The sequence below is a fragment of the Heloderma suspectum genome, chromosome 2 (genome assembly GCF_057233095.1).
Source record: "Heloderma suspectum isolate Gila_16-S chromosome 2, 16-S_ref, whole genome shotgun sequence".
In the NCBI taxonomy this organism is placed as follows: domain Eukaryota; kingdom Metazoa; phylum Chordata; class Lepidosauria; order Squamata; family Helodermatidae; genus Heloderma; species Heloderma suspectum.
Genome location: NC_139459.1, coordinates 212,412,513 through 212,427,520, shown reverse-complemented (window position 1 = coordinate 212,427,520; position 15,008 = coordinate 212,412,513). Strand labels below are relative to the sequence as shown.

Here is a 15,008-nt window from a genome sequence, read left to right as displayed (position 1 = left end):
CTCAGCTGTTAGATCAGGAGCCTTTTTGGCTCGGGTAGAATAAAATGCTTTTAATAACTGTATGCATGTGTAGGCTTATCTTATCTCATATAGAGTACTGCTGCAACCTGCTTTTCAAAAATAAATCTAGAATTGTAGAATTATCTTGGTTTATTCCTGTTTATGTATATTCCATTGAAAACATACTCAAGGAAGGGCTGTAACTTATTGGTACAACATACATTTTACATGTAAAATAACATGACATCTGAACTGTTTCTGACAACTCTGGTATCAGGACTGGGAAGAACCACTGCATGAGAACTTGGAGAATTGCTGCCAGTCAGAGTAAATAATAATGGGGTAAAATAGATGGACCAGTGGCGTGATTTGATATAAGGCAGCTTCATTCGTGTCTCTCTTAAAAAGAAGAATCTAGGGGAAAATCTGAAATACTGCTGGAAAAGGGAGAAGATATAAATATAGATCGTTACATCCCCCTCTCCCTCCATTTTCCTAATAAAATAATTCCTTATTACATCTTTAGCTCTGTTGCTTTGGATTAATATTGCTCAATATAGGATTGCTGAGACAGTGAAAGAATTATGTAAAGTGCAATAATGGCTGCATCTCTGTCGTGGAGACTATGACTGTGTTTAGGGGAAAAAACGCATTAAAGAAGATGTGTCTTTTGTTAGGGTGCATCTGCATGTTTTGTACGATGTCCTTGTATTATGTTCTTTGAAAATGCCAGTAGTGCTGTTACTCAAATTCTTCCTTGCCATACCCATCTGCAGTCCTCTGATTTTGAAAGGGATTCAGGTGGGTTATTTCCTAACTTTAAAAAACTAAGACCATGCATTACCTGGACTGGGCATTTCTGCTTTAAGCTGTTTTCTAACTATGTAGAATGTAAATTGACAATGCAAGCCATTATTTCATTTAACATATGTATCTTCTCCATTTCCATAATGCAGTCTGATGGGTGGCTAAACTATAATCTAAACTATTTGTGAGGTTTAATGAGCTTTATTAAGAAAAGATACAGCCTATATCACTTACTAGTCCTCTTCTTGAAATGTGGAATCTTCTACAATTCTGGCAATCTCTACAATTGCTTCAGCCTTATTTGCACTCTGGAATATGACTTTGGAATGGTGTTGTACCAACTTGGTGAAGTGAAACCTATTTCAGGAAAAGGCTGCATTTTCCCTTCAAACATCTCTTCTTCTTGATCACAAGAAAGATGAATTATAGATTGTCTTCCTTAGTTAAATGTCTCCTGTAATCATGGAAGATAATCCATGAAACACGTTTTTGCTAGCAGCTTCAGTGCATTCTTTTTACTACAAGACCAAGATGTGACGCTGTAGGATTTGTTTGGCACAACTAAGTGGACTGACAGTATGGAACTTCTAGGTAGTGGTAACTTTCCTTTTGGAGCTTTTTTGGAATGATCTGGAGGCATCTGATGTAGTTCCATTCATCTCTGAAGCTGATCAAGTCTGGGGGGCTGTTCACACAACTGTGGGTTGTTTGTTGAAACGTGGGTTAGTGTGTTGTCTGAACGTGGCGCATTTTATGCAGGGTGGGTTATCGTCTTGTCTGAATACAGCCAGGGTGACTTGTTAACCATGTAATGCAGTGTGGCTTATTAACCAACCTAAACAACCCAACAACAAACCATGGGTTCTCAAGGTGGCTTGTTTGAGGAAATAAGCCATACTGCATGGTTAACAAGCCATCCTGATTGCGTTCAGACAAGATGATAACCCATGATTCAACAAACACCTCATGGTTCAAAACAACTCACACTCAAACACGGAGTGTAGGTTAGCGTGTAGTGTGAACAGCCCCAGAGACTAGTTAGTACTGGACTAGCTCCTTGGTAGAATGGTAGGGCAAGAATATAAGTAAATAGGATATACATATAATGCATTTTAATAAATAAATGGCACATTTCCCAAGGTAATGGGGTTATTTTTAAGCCCACATATAAGCAGTGGGTTTATAGCTTCATAGAGAAGTTTTGAAATAGACAGAGGACAGGAGATTTCAGAAACCGAAACAGTAGGACCTTGCAAACGTCGTGTGTGTGTGTGTGTGTGTGTGTGTATGCATGTATGCATCTGCACGCATATTCATTTGTGGACAAATAAACATGGCAACCTTCAAAGAGGAACTTCTATATTCCATCAACATAGTTGCTGGCTGCAGTCTAAAGGCATAATTCCTGATGATGATCATACATATATGGATGCCTTGAATTGGCAATATTGTTAGGTGGTCTGCAGAGCATATCAAGCCAGCTGCCCTCTTGAACCACCTCTCTCTCCACCCTTTAGCTTATGACTCCCCCCCTTCCTACTGCCCATATCATCATACAGAAGCAAAAAATGTGAACAATGGGGTGGTTCATAAACAGTATGATAGTTTGATTTTGCTGTTTTTATGAGTATGCCTTTAACTATCTCTCCACCCACCCCCAAATAGCTTGTGGTGAGAAGAGTCCTAAATTAGGTGAAATTTGAACCATTGTTTCCTCAGAGCCTGGCTCTTCTGCTTTCTTGAAACATCCTCACAAATGTAATTATTCATTTTGTTTTCAAGAGAAGATCAGGGTGGTCCTCTTTGCAAGCACAAATGTCTCTGCTCACTTAGTAGCCTGTCAGGAAGACTGCTGGAATGAAGCCATTGCTCAGAAATAATCTGAAGATTTAAAGGAAATTCCTGAGCTAACCAACATTTTTTAAAGTCCAACAATGTTACTTCCAGACATAATGTACTGCACTGAAATCTCCAAGCTCGGATGTGTTTGCCTTGAAGAGAATGTTGCCTATTTGAAATTAATAACCTGCTGTTTTGTACTCCAGAAAGGCAGATGTGCCGCTGCTTCTTAGCATTAGCAGTGGGTTGCACTTGCAGAAGTAAATTACAGTGGTCACGGTCTCAAAAGAACAGGATCCAAAAATGAGGGATAAAAACACTTCAGGCAGAAAATGAGCTTTATACTTGCCTGGCCAGCTTCAATTGAGGTGGCAGATGTTTAATCAGCTTATTCAACAGAAGTATCTTGTTTCTCTCCTTTCCTCCCCCCTCCCCCTTGTAGAGGAGAGTAACAGCCAGAACTCAACCTGTAGTAGTGTGGGGGGACAAGTGGTAAAAGGATGATTGAGATGACAGCAGTCTTGCTCATCTCAGCTGTGTCTGTGCAGTTCAGCTTGCATTAGGGCAATTGTAAAGTTCTATCTCTATTAAAGCAATGGGTTGCAGCCAGAACTGGGTATTGTGCTATAAGAGGTCTGTTTTCCCTGAGGATTGAACAAAGGGTGATGGTTATGACTGTGAGTAAGAAGTCTGAACTCTCCCTTCCTGTGGATACCATACACGATGGATCTTCAATGAATCTAAGGAAAAGCTCCACTTGTTTGTGGCTTTTGGGGGTGCATTTTTGTAGTATGCATCCAGGAAAATTAATTCCTAACCTGGAAATTTTGGGGTACTTAAACTGTTCCTTCTTTTAAAAAATAATAATGAACTGAGCTACCCAAATAGTATGGCGATTTGGTTCACTAAAATCTTTGAAGATATTGTGTGTATGTGTTTCCTTGTATGTCGTCTTTTGGGATAGCACTTTAGTAATAAGGAAGAGATGGCAGAAGAGAGAATTATAAGCCAGGTCCTGAGAACGCGAGAGCCCAGATGGCTTGTTCTGTTAATCTGTAATCAAGCCACTATTCCATTAGCCAGTGTGCTAAGCCATTAAAACAAATAAAAAAGAAGCTGTAAAGCCAGAATTGAAAATTACATTTTTCATACTGAGGAATATCTTACTCTTTTAAGATGCTCTGACTATGAGGAAAAAAAGAAAGTTAAGATGGAGTGTAGGCAAGTTCTTAATAGAAAAGTCCCATGAATTATGTACTGATCTTGTTCTGTTAACCAGCCTCTTTTCCAGCCTTCTTATTAACTGACTCTGGTTTGCCTTACTGAAAGGCAAAGTTCCCATTAGTTCAGAGGTTAGTTTCTCAGTCTGAAAGCAGCTAGTGAATTCTTTGTCTCGTTTTAAGGTGCCATAGTTACAAAGCGATTGAATGACTTTTTGGATTGTGGAGCTAAGGGAGCAGGACAACTCATTTCACAGCATGTACACACTTAACAAAGAGCCATTCTTGTTAGTAGTTAAGTTGAGCTAGAAAAACAGTTCAAGTACGTGTTTCAGGAACTGGAGGTGAGAGCTCTCCTTGTCCTTGAAACCCCTTTAGGAGTTGGTCCCCCTTCTCTCTCTCTCTCTCTCAATCTTGGTGCCTTCTACAGAATAATATTTTAAAAGCAACCAGACATATTAACTACTCTGCTGAGGGCAAATTCAAATGCTCCTAAAGCCCGGATAAGCCTGGACTTCATTTTTCTCTAGACATGTGCTTTTGCAATAGTTGTTTGCACTGTCTTGCACTGTTTTTATAAATGGCATTATCCTTCATTTTTTGTCCTGCCTATGGGGTATATCACTACTATCCCCATTGTACAGTGCAGGGATTACAGATGCACATAGTTAAAGCTACAAAAATTGGATCAGGACCGTGTTTGAACCCATGTTTATTCATGCTAGTTGACAAAAATGCTATCTTTTAAAAAGACTTCCATGGTCAAAGCACTGTTCTTTTTGGGACAAGAATAGCAATGTAAATTGTACAGGCTGTGGGTGTGCTCCTTGCACATAGAGCTGCAAGTAATTTACTTGATGAAATTTTAAAACTGCTGCTGCATGAGTTAATTTTCAAGAGGACACAAACACTAGAAAGAGCCAGAACACAGGGCCAGCCCCACCATTAGGCAGAATTAGGCAACTGCCTTAGGCAGCAGGTGCTGGGGGAAAGAAACAGCAACAAGATATTGGAGGACAGAGCTCTGTGTGTACGCCATGGAGATTTCCCCGTGCCCACTATGCTAGCTTGCTGCCAACTGGTGCAGTGAAGATGCTGTCCCATTGCCAGTTCTGGAGTAAGATTCAACTGCCAGTCCTGTCAGCTTCTGTATGTTGAATCTGGGAGAGGGGTGTGTGTGTATGTGGGAGGGGGTGCCATCTTGTCCTTCGCCTCAGGCAGCAAAATATCTTGGACTTCCCCTGTTGCTGCAAAGCAGTGAGACCACATCTGCAAAGAAAGAAATAATCACATGCTCAACAGTTGTTTACCATTTTTCTTACTTTCAAGTAAGCCACTTTGGTTCTTCTGATTTGACTCCCAGGCACTTGCTAAGACTGGGCATATACCTTAAGTATCTGCCTAGTTAGGCCAGCTGCCCTAACTCTGATTGTAGCAGTGGTGGATTGGAGGCTCCTTCTAGGCAAAGTGACCACATTCTTTTAAAAAGAGGAATGTGGTTACTTTGCCGAGAAACATAGTTGGTGCACGGAGTTCAATCCTGAGATTTTTCAGAACTTGGTGCCTCTGCGATTCTGCTGATGGTGTTTTTAATTCCTGTTATTTTATACTGCTGTCTTACATCGAATGGTGTTCATTATTTTTACTGAATTTCTTCCAAGTCACATAGGGTTATTTTATACAGAAAGGATATCATTGTTACTCTTTAAAATTGAATGAATGAGTTATTCCACTTTAAAATATGTATTCTGGTTGAAAGATGCAGAACATTTTTTTTGCTGGCACACTATATTAGAACACTATATTAATAGTATAATTAGACACTTATTACCCTGCATTTTCTGGCGAGGCCAAACACAGGCCCTCTCAGAGGTCGAGAGAGGCCGAGGCCGCTTCCATTTTTTGATGCTTCCGGTAAATTAAAAAATGAAGAAATTCCAAAACAGGGTTACAGAAATTGTGGTATATTTTAAATGTTTACATTTAACAAATTAACGCTTTTAACACAAAAAATGCAATGCAATAATTTTTTTTAAATGTTCATTTTTTATTTAAGAAGTGCTTTTCTCTCTTTTTTCCTGTGCAAATTCACCAATTATTTTGGATAAAAATAGTGTGTTAAGCACAGCAAGGCCATTCAAACAATCCTGTCCCATAGCTGAACAGTAGTAATTCTTGACCTGCTTCAGCACATTGAAGCTACTGAAGCTTCACCTGAAGCTACCGATGCAGGTAGACTGAGAAAAATCCTCAATGCAGTGGTGACATTAGGAAACACTCCAGCAAGTCCAAGTTGGAGTATTTCTTGAAGCAATTTGTTTGGCTTACAATTTGGCTTTTTAAAAGGGTTTTAACTACTGCCTCCATAAGTGCACTGGGAGCTACATGCTCTCTCAGAGAGGCATTAACCACTTCTGAGATCCAGATGGTAAACCGAGTCCTGGCAGATTTTAAAATCCAGGAAGGGTTAGATAGATCATGTCCCTGGTGGGGCCACATGGATCTGTGGTCCAGTTGGAGTACATGAGCAGAAGAGCCTTTAGTGTGGTGGCCCCCTTCCTGTGGAATTCCCTGCCTTTGGAGGTCAGGCAGGTACCAACATTGTGTTGCTTCCGGCACCTCCTGAAAACATTGTTATTTCAGGAAGCCTTCCTTGAGTGACTGGCCACGGTTTTATCAGTACTCGGTTTATCAGAACTCTGTTTCTTTTTTAAAATAATAATTATTTTAGCATGGGTTTTATTCTTTTGTCCCATCAGCTGTTCACCACTCCGAAATCTTTGAATGTGAAGCGGTGTACAAGTATTGTAAATAAAATGAATAAGAAATCAGAAGAGCAAGCAGTAGGTCTCAAACCACTAAGTAACTTGTCCACATCATTAAGCTGCCTAAGCTGAAACCCACCCTAAACAACATAACTAGATGGAACCCTGGCTGCATCCATCTCTGATCTTTTTCATGACTGGAAACGGCTCAGCTGGCTGCCATCGTGCAGAAGCAGTATGGCAGACAAGTAAGATTTCTTCACTGCTCTCACTGCCACAGGTGGTTTCTCATCATGCTTATTACAGGATTGCCACCTGTGCTGTAGACTTGCATTCATTGGGTAACAACTCCACATGTATAAGCAAGATATTAGCCTGAAATCGTGTTCTGGTACTACCTACTATGCAGAAAGGTTTTTTAAAAATGTATTACATTGATGCTTAAATGACTAATGAAGAATCTATGTAGGGAAGCTGATGATGACTATAATAGAAAACTAAGGTTTCTCAATTCTTGTTCCTCATCTTGGGGTGCTGAAGTACAGAAATACCCTTCTGGCCTGCACTGCGTTGTCCATCAGGGCCCATGTATTAACTGGAACTTGTAGGCGTGGCTTCAAGTATACAATTAATAGCACTCTTATCTGGTCCTGTGCATAGTGTTCTGTAGAGAGACTGAGGAAAGTACAAATGTGCTTACAGCAGTATTTCTGTTTCTGATCAAGTTTGCTGTTACTGTTAACTTCTTTGCTTTTGTGTTTACAGATGGAAGTGTTTGCACACCATTGCCAGCTGTTCTAATCCTACTTCTTTGTATTTGTTGGTTTCATATTTCCAGCCCTGGCAGTATAAAATGGTCACACAGGAGCTTTTTGTGGTGTCTGGAATTCATCACATATAGTTATATGCCTAAATCCTGGTCTGAGTTGTTAATATACATCATCGTCCTATAAAATGTCATTGAATTTGGTTTGTGATGTCTGTGTGTCATGGAGTGTGTGTATGTTGGAGGATTCTGTTTCAAAAACTTAATTCTGCATGGTAGTGAGAGTCAGCCTCTCATATATTCATACCTGTTTAGACAAGGAGTACAAGAACACAGTGTCTCCCTCTCTCTATGGAGGCCTTAAATTGCTAATGTATTGTTTTTTTTTCCCCACAGACTATCATGGAGCAGTTCAACCCCAGCCTCCGGAACTTCATTTCCATGGGGAAGAACTATGAAAAAGCCTTGGCAGGTAAGTGACGTGGCATTGTGCACGTTAACATGGCTGTAACATGATGACAGCTGTGGAGACAGCAGCCATCCGGCACTGGGTGGTGGTAGGTGGGGAGAAATGGTAACATCCTCTGCTAGGGTTGTCGGCATTGTTCTTGAAGTTAAATAAAAAAGTCAGGGATACTCTTGTCTATCAATGGCAAATTGCAAATCAGCTCTTTGAATTAAAATACAAACATACTATCATTTGTGCCATGAAGGGCTGTCCAGAGGCAGACTGCTTGGAGAGCTATGACATGAAACATCTTCCTTACAGTGATGAGCCAGAAACATGCTGCTGATTTATAGACAACTAGATGAGAAACACAGCTTCGGATTTCCCCATCTTAAATAGCCTCTCTGGATTTTCTTTTATCTTTGCTATTAAAAGTAGATTTTAAGAACTTACAGAATGCTTTACTTTTGGCAGTATATAATAATGTTGCAGTGCTGGGTTAGAAAACCCAGTATTTGGGTTTTACAAGGCAAGTCCTTTAAGAACAAACAGCAGAGAGTACTGTGATACATAAGGCTATGGCTGCAATCCTGTACCTGAGTGTACGCCCCATTACATTCAGTGCTACATAGTTCTAAGCAGGCATACATAAGAGTATACTGTATGGCTCTGATCCAGCTATAGGTAGTCATGGCTGATTTGATGCAGTTAACATGCCCATTGGTTTCAGTGGGACTTAGTTGTGACTAACTGTAATAGGATTGGCACCTAAGGCTGCAATCTTGTGCATAATTAGACTGTTTAAATCCTGCTGATTTCAATGTTTTTTAAGCAGCCCACCAGTGGGCAAATGTAATTGTGGCATGAATTTTCATAGGCAAGATCTACTTCATCAGCTGTATCCAATGAAGTTTCAAATACCCCTTGAAAGGTGCTGCCTTGATAAAATACACGAGTCTTTAAGGTGCTGCAGGATTCTTCACTGCACTGTTAAGTTCACAACTGTTCCACACATTTTGCAGCAACCCTTCCCCCCTCGGTTTGCTACCCAGAGTAAAAACAAAACAAAACAAGCTGTGTGAAATGACCTTGGTTGATAAAAGGTAATTTTTAACCTTTGGAGCATACCGCCATGGAGAAAGTAATAGGATTCTTAACTATTTTTGTGATCTTAATATGTCTGGTTTACTTGATGCAACGGTGCTGGCTGCTTCAACTGGGTGTGAAAAACTTTTCCAAGTTTTGGGCAAACTTTTTGGCTCTAACCAAATGAGAGGTCAGCTGTGTACATTGCTTTCCTTGATGTTTCTTTGCTGTTCTGTTGTTAAACTTTCCGTTCCATAGTGCAGGTAGGCTACCTTGGGCCCACTTACCCCCAAGGGCTTGAGCTAGGGAGTAGAGCTTAATTGCCTTCCTATCCTGCTTGCTGGCACCTGAACCTAGATGAAGCCCCAGGGAAAGTTTTCCTGAAAGCAACTCTTTTGAGACAGCATGAGGATCCTTTAGGCAGCATCACTCGCTGACTCTGCCTACTTAAGTGCAGGATCTGGTAACATCCCTGGGATTTTTGTTCATGTTTTTAAATAAATAAAAAACATTACCTGATGAATCAGATGTGTGTATTGTATAACCTATCTGAGACTTAAGGGAAATCTGCTTGACCCAATTGCAGCTCATTCTGTATACACCAGCTACTTAGCATACTCTTTAAAAGACTGACCTGCAGTGTCCAGTGGGTACTGTAAGAAGAAGATGTGCTGGGACTGGTACTCAAGCCTCCTTGAAATCCATGCCTCCTAAATGGCAGAAAAGCCATGGCAACTTAGTAGTGAGAAAACTCAACGTGTGCTCAAGGGCTACACTTCTTGATTTCCTATGTTCCAAGGCTGAGTCCTGGCCAAATTATGTCCTGGTAATCTTTTGCTAAAAAGGATGTTTACATAAGAGCAATTCTGCTAATTCCAAATTCTACTAATTAATTGTTTTGACTCTGATCATTCTATTAACCAGAAGGAGATCAAAATGTTATCTAAAGAAGGCAGACAGAACCTACCAGGAGAAACTGAGTTGTACACTGTGGGGTGTCTGAAAGACACCTTCTCAGGAATAACATACTGTGGACTCTTGTGGCCATATTGGGTTCTGTAAGTGTGTGTGTGTGTGTGTGTACATAACTTGGGCAACTTTTAGCCCTCCAGGTATTTTGGCCTGTAGTTCCTATCATCCCTCACCATTGGCTATGCTGGTGTGGGTGGGCGGGCACGCGTACAAACGCGCACACACACGACCTATTCAGGCATTCCCTATCACTGTTTATTAAACACATGAGGATGGGGAGTGCACTAGCTATATCCCCCTCCGTCGTTGTGTTTGTCACCCTCTACACATGGGGGGCGAATTTGTGAAGAGGAGAGCCTCTTCCATCTGTGGGGGCTCTCCACATGATCTGGATCACTGATGTTCCAGAGAGGTAAAGGGAATAATAGATTATTGAGCAGTACTTCATAAGCGGGGAGAGAAATGGAACACTCAATGCATACACCTCCTATTTTCTGGTATCTGTCCCTGATAAATAACTTTGCCCTATTTTGCATGTTGTGGAGGTTTGCAGGATGGCTTTTTAAAATTGTATTATGCATACATGTACATTATGGGGCCGCGGTGGCTTAGTGGTTAAGACACTGAACTGCAGACTGGAAGGTCGGCAGGTCAGCAGTTCGAGACCCGAGTGCTGCGTGATGGAGTGAGCTCCCGTCTTCAGTCCCAGCTTCTGCCATCCTAGCAGTTCGAAAGCAGGAAATTGCAAGTAGATAAATAGGTACCGCCTTGGTGGGAAAGGTAACAGCGTTCCGTGCACCTCGGTGTTCAGTCATGCCGGCCACATGACCACGGAAGCGTCTTCGGACAGCGCTGGCTCTTCGGCTTAGAAACGGGGATGAGCACCGCACCGTAGAGTCGGACACGACTGGTTGGGGACACCTTTACCTTCTTTTTTTTTTTACTTCATAAGGGGGGAGAGAAATGGAACACTCAATGCATACACCTCCTATTTTCTGGTATCTGTCCCTGATAAATAACTTTGCCCTATTTTGCATGTTGTGGAGGTTTGCAGGATGGCTTTTTAAAATTGTATTGTGCATACATGTACATTTTCTGCCAACCTAGCAGTTCGAAAGCAAGAAATTGCAAGTAGATAAATAGGTACCGCCTCGGCGGGAAAGGTGACAGCGTTCCGTGCACCTTGGTGTTCAGTCACGCCGGCCACATGACCACGGAAGTGTCTTCGGACAGCGCTGGCTCTTCGGCTTAGAAACGGGGATGAGCACCGCACCCTAGAGTCGGACACGACTGGTTGGGGACACCTTTACGTTTATACATGTACATTAGCTTTCCTACATTTTAAAAAGGAAAAGTAGTTATCTTAATACAGTCGTATAAAGAAGCAGCAATTTATGACTATCAATCTAGCTAAATCATAGTTCAGTTCCATGTAACTTATCTTTTATGTTCAGATTATTCAGTCTCTAGTGCTAAAGGAAGTACATTATGATGTGACTCTTGGTATCCAGTATCTCTTACTGAGAACTGACTCTCCCAATCTGGTTTATCTGCTTGAGGCTTTGATAAATGAATTCTATCTGCAGATCCCCTACATGAATAACTCTGTAGTCTTAAATGTTCCTGTTTTCTCCCTTGTTTTCTGATCTAGATCCTTATGAAATACAAGCATTTTCAATCAATAGCACTTGCTGGAACAACATTGCTTTGTGGTGTTAAACAAAATCTGTGCAGTGTATTGTGGTTAAGAGGAACCCCATGCTTATCTAATTAAAGTGATGTGTATGCAGTTGGAATGTCAACAAACTAAGTTAAAACTATGAGTGGTATTGGGAAGTCAGAGATAGCTGGGCACTTAGCATTTTTGGAGCCTTGATAAGGTAGTCTTGCTAAGACTTTTGTGGACCCCCTCCAATACAATAAAATAAAATAAAATCAGGTTCTACACCAAGATAGCAAATGTCCTATAATTTACTCAAATCCTGCAGATTTCTGTATGCTTTGCATAATATTGCTTCCAATATTTAGATTTTCAAGGAATTTGGAACACCTAACAAAGCCTGGGGGGAATAATACAAGATCCAGACCTCTTCTGGCTCATGAGATTTTGATACAGAGCCCACATTCTCAAGCATTTCGCTGCACCCCCACCATAAAAAAAGAAAACTAATGTCCTTGGAATGTCATCCTGCTCTAAAATCCAGATTCTTATATGTAATCCTGTGGCTGGTTACACACAGAATCAGCTGCCCACACTACCACTTGCTATGATGTGTTCTCGATGGTAGCTTTCCTGAAATGCACCTTTGATCATTCTTATGTCTAAATTCCCTGTACTCTTAAATTAGAAGTAATTAATGAGAAACTGATCTAAATCTCATTATAATACAGAGAAAAATCTTTTACTTCAGTCCAAAATGGGTAGGCAATAAACAAACCACAAGTGTGTGGCTAATAAGATCTTGTTGGAATCCTGAGAGTTTCAATATTATCACTTTCTCTCATTTCCAAATTTAATTTTCCAGCTCTCATAGCTGTAGAGGTGAGCTTGAAAGCATAATGGCAACATATACTGAATATTCAAATCAACAAAGCCCAAGTTCTGTGTCTGTGTATCTGCCCAGCTCTCCACGACTCACAGGTGTCATGATTTTTTAACCCAATTTAATGACTGAGTTCTAGAATGCAACCTTCCTTAGATCCCAAAAGGCATTTTAAAATTGATACTGCTCATAAGTCAATCTGCGCTAAAGTATATTAAGCTCCTAGATTAGTCTCAACAGGTCTGCCTTGAAGTAAGAATACATGAACTTTGTTGGAGCCAATCCCAGAAACGCAATTAGTTGCATCTTCTCTTTGAAATAGGCATGTGTATATTATAGTCCAGTGATCATATTTTCACAGATCCTTACACAACTGTGTGACTTCAGGAGTGCAGCAGACCTTTTCCATTTCACATGACTGTACTTGTTGCCATTCACTCTTGTAGCTTTCCTAGCTGACTTCTGTACTCTGTTTCAGTATTTTTTCCTCATATCTCATTCACAGTTCTCCATAATATCCACCTAGTTCCTTCTTTTTATTGGTTCTAAAATAAAACTTACCTCCCCCAGTCCTTTCTTGTTTTAGACCAGGGGCAGGATTAGATAAGGGTAAGTGAAACTTCCATGAAGTTAGTCTGCCTTGTCACAGGCCATGTAAAAAATCTAGCCATTCTCATTGGTCCCATTTGTTTTGCCATGCATGCTACATTACAGGACTGGGCAGAAGGCAGATCTCCAGATGCTTGGGACATCAACTCCCAGAAGCCCTGTCAGCATGGCCAATGGTCAGGAATCCTGAGAGTTGAAGTCCAAAACATCTGGAGATCTACTTTCTGCCCACCCCTGCTATATTATGCAGGCCTTGAATGTGAATATCAAATATAGCAAGTATGATAAATAGGGGCTGGTAGATTTGACAGAAGTCATGTGGATTGTAGTGTTTTCCTAATTTTGGAAGATGATCTGGTTTGGAAGGAATCCCAAATTCCACTTTAGGTAGCATTTGACTGGTGAGACAATTCCCAAATGATGGCACAGGACTTGCCAGCAGTTTTATAGGTGCCTTGTGGACTTGCTCTGGGCTGCTGGCACCATGTGGTAGTCTGGCTAATACTAGGCAAATTGCATTATTGCAAGTCAGAGTGGAAGATGATCCCTGATTCAGCAGGTGCATTCAAATAAAGCGAATATTTCTTTTATAGACTCCTTGACGGATCACTGGAATAAAAATATACATGACAATAATGTATGTTTTCAATTTCTAGGTGTGACATATGCAGCAAAAGGATACTTTGATGCTCTGGTTAAAATGGGAGAATTGGCCAGTGAAAGCCAAGGATCGAAGGAACTGGGTAAGTCAGGCATCTTGAATGCTGTCAGTAGAACTAGAAGGGTTAAAAGTAGCAAGTTCAGCTAAACTGGGATATTGCACGAGCACAGCTTCCTCCTGAAGTCATTAGATTTTTAAGATCACAAAATATTGGTGCTTGTATAAAGCTAGTTATTTGGCTTTAGGCTCCTTGGATGTGACAATGCTATGTCAATAGTCAAACGGAGTTGGATTTTTTCTTTGGAATTATATATGGACTAGTACAAGTGACTGCAATAAGACAAAGAGACAAATATTGAGCATGATGGACACTATGTAAAAATAAACACTCTGCTCTTGGTTAAGAAGGTGAACACATAACTACTTTGGATTTTTCCTTTCTTTTTCTTAATTGTACACTTAACAACCAGTTGGTTCATTTGATTAACTGCCTGTATGGAATGCTTATCAGGCTGGAATATATCCACCTACATACTTAGGCCCCTTCAGATGTAATGCCAAACTATCATGTGATTGAGTTGTGAGGAGCCCAAAATGCACATGTTGCCTCCCCCTGTCCCCACCCCTGGCATATGATTTCTGGTCCTTGTTGTAGCAAACCATTGACAAATTTGGGTTTGTGCATGCTTGCAAACCAGGGCTGAACCAGCAAACTGGTTTAGAAGTGTGTGTGTTCGTGTGTCTGTGTGTGAGAGGACCAGGAGGGGGCAGTGCCTTTGCGCCTCCCCCTCTCTCCTCAAGTCTCACTAACATTAGGTCAAACCAAAGAGAAGGATGATGTTACAAGCACTGTTTCGTCCTTTTCAGAGAAAGATAATCGCTCCTTATTCATAAGGAGAGAGTGGAGATCCAAATTCTCTTAGGGCAGGGGTGTTGAACCTCTTTCAGCCCCAGAGCCAAATGCCATGTCAGAGAAGCTCTCAGGGCAATGGCAATGCTCTCACTCCAATGGTGGGTGGGGTTGAAGGCAAAAGGGGAGGAGCCAAAATATCAAAAATGCCATCATATTTTAGCTTAAAGGACTTACTGCAAGTAACTAAGCCTTAGGGAAAACATTTCAACCCTTTAGAATGCAGATAAAACTGCACAAAACCTGGGAAACCACCAAACGATAGGTGGTCAAGGGAAATGGGGTGAGGCCAGGAGAAGCAGGTGGGGCCATCTGGGAAACTCCGGAGGCCTGGATTTGGCCCCTGGGCCTGAGATTCTGCACCCCTGTCCTAGGTTGTCCA

General features: G+C 41.1%; 1 protein-coding gene across 9 annotated transcripts in view; it reads left to right on the top strand.

Annotated features, from left to right (window-relative positions):
* BAIAP2 (BAR/IMD domain containing adaptor protein 2) overlaps positions 1-15,008 on the top strand; it is a 195,581-nt gene that overhangs the window by 68,648 nt on the left and 111,925 nt on the right. For 8 of the 9 annotated variants that reach the window (XM_084837719.1, XM_084837717.1, XM_084837718.1 and 5 more), the window contains 2 exons: positions 7,794-7,869; positions 13,712-13,798. In XM_084837719.1, coding sequence (XP_084693845.1) covers positions 7,800-7,869; positions 13,712-13,798 — 157 coding nt within the window. In that variant the 5' untranslated portion in view covers positions 7,794-7,799. Of the gene's footprint in view, positions 1-6,625; positions 6,880-7,793; positions 7,870-13,711; positions 13,799-15,008 lie in introns of all 9 variants that reach the window. The other variant, XM_084837720.1, reaches the window with a different exon arrangement.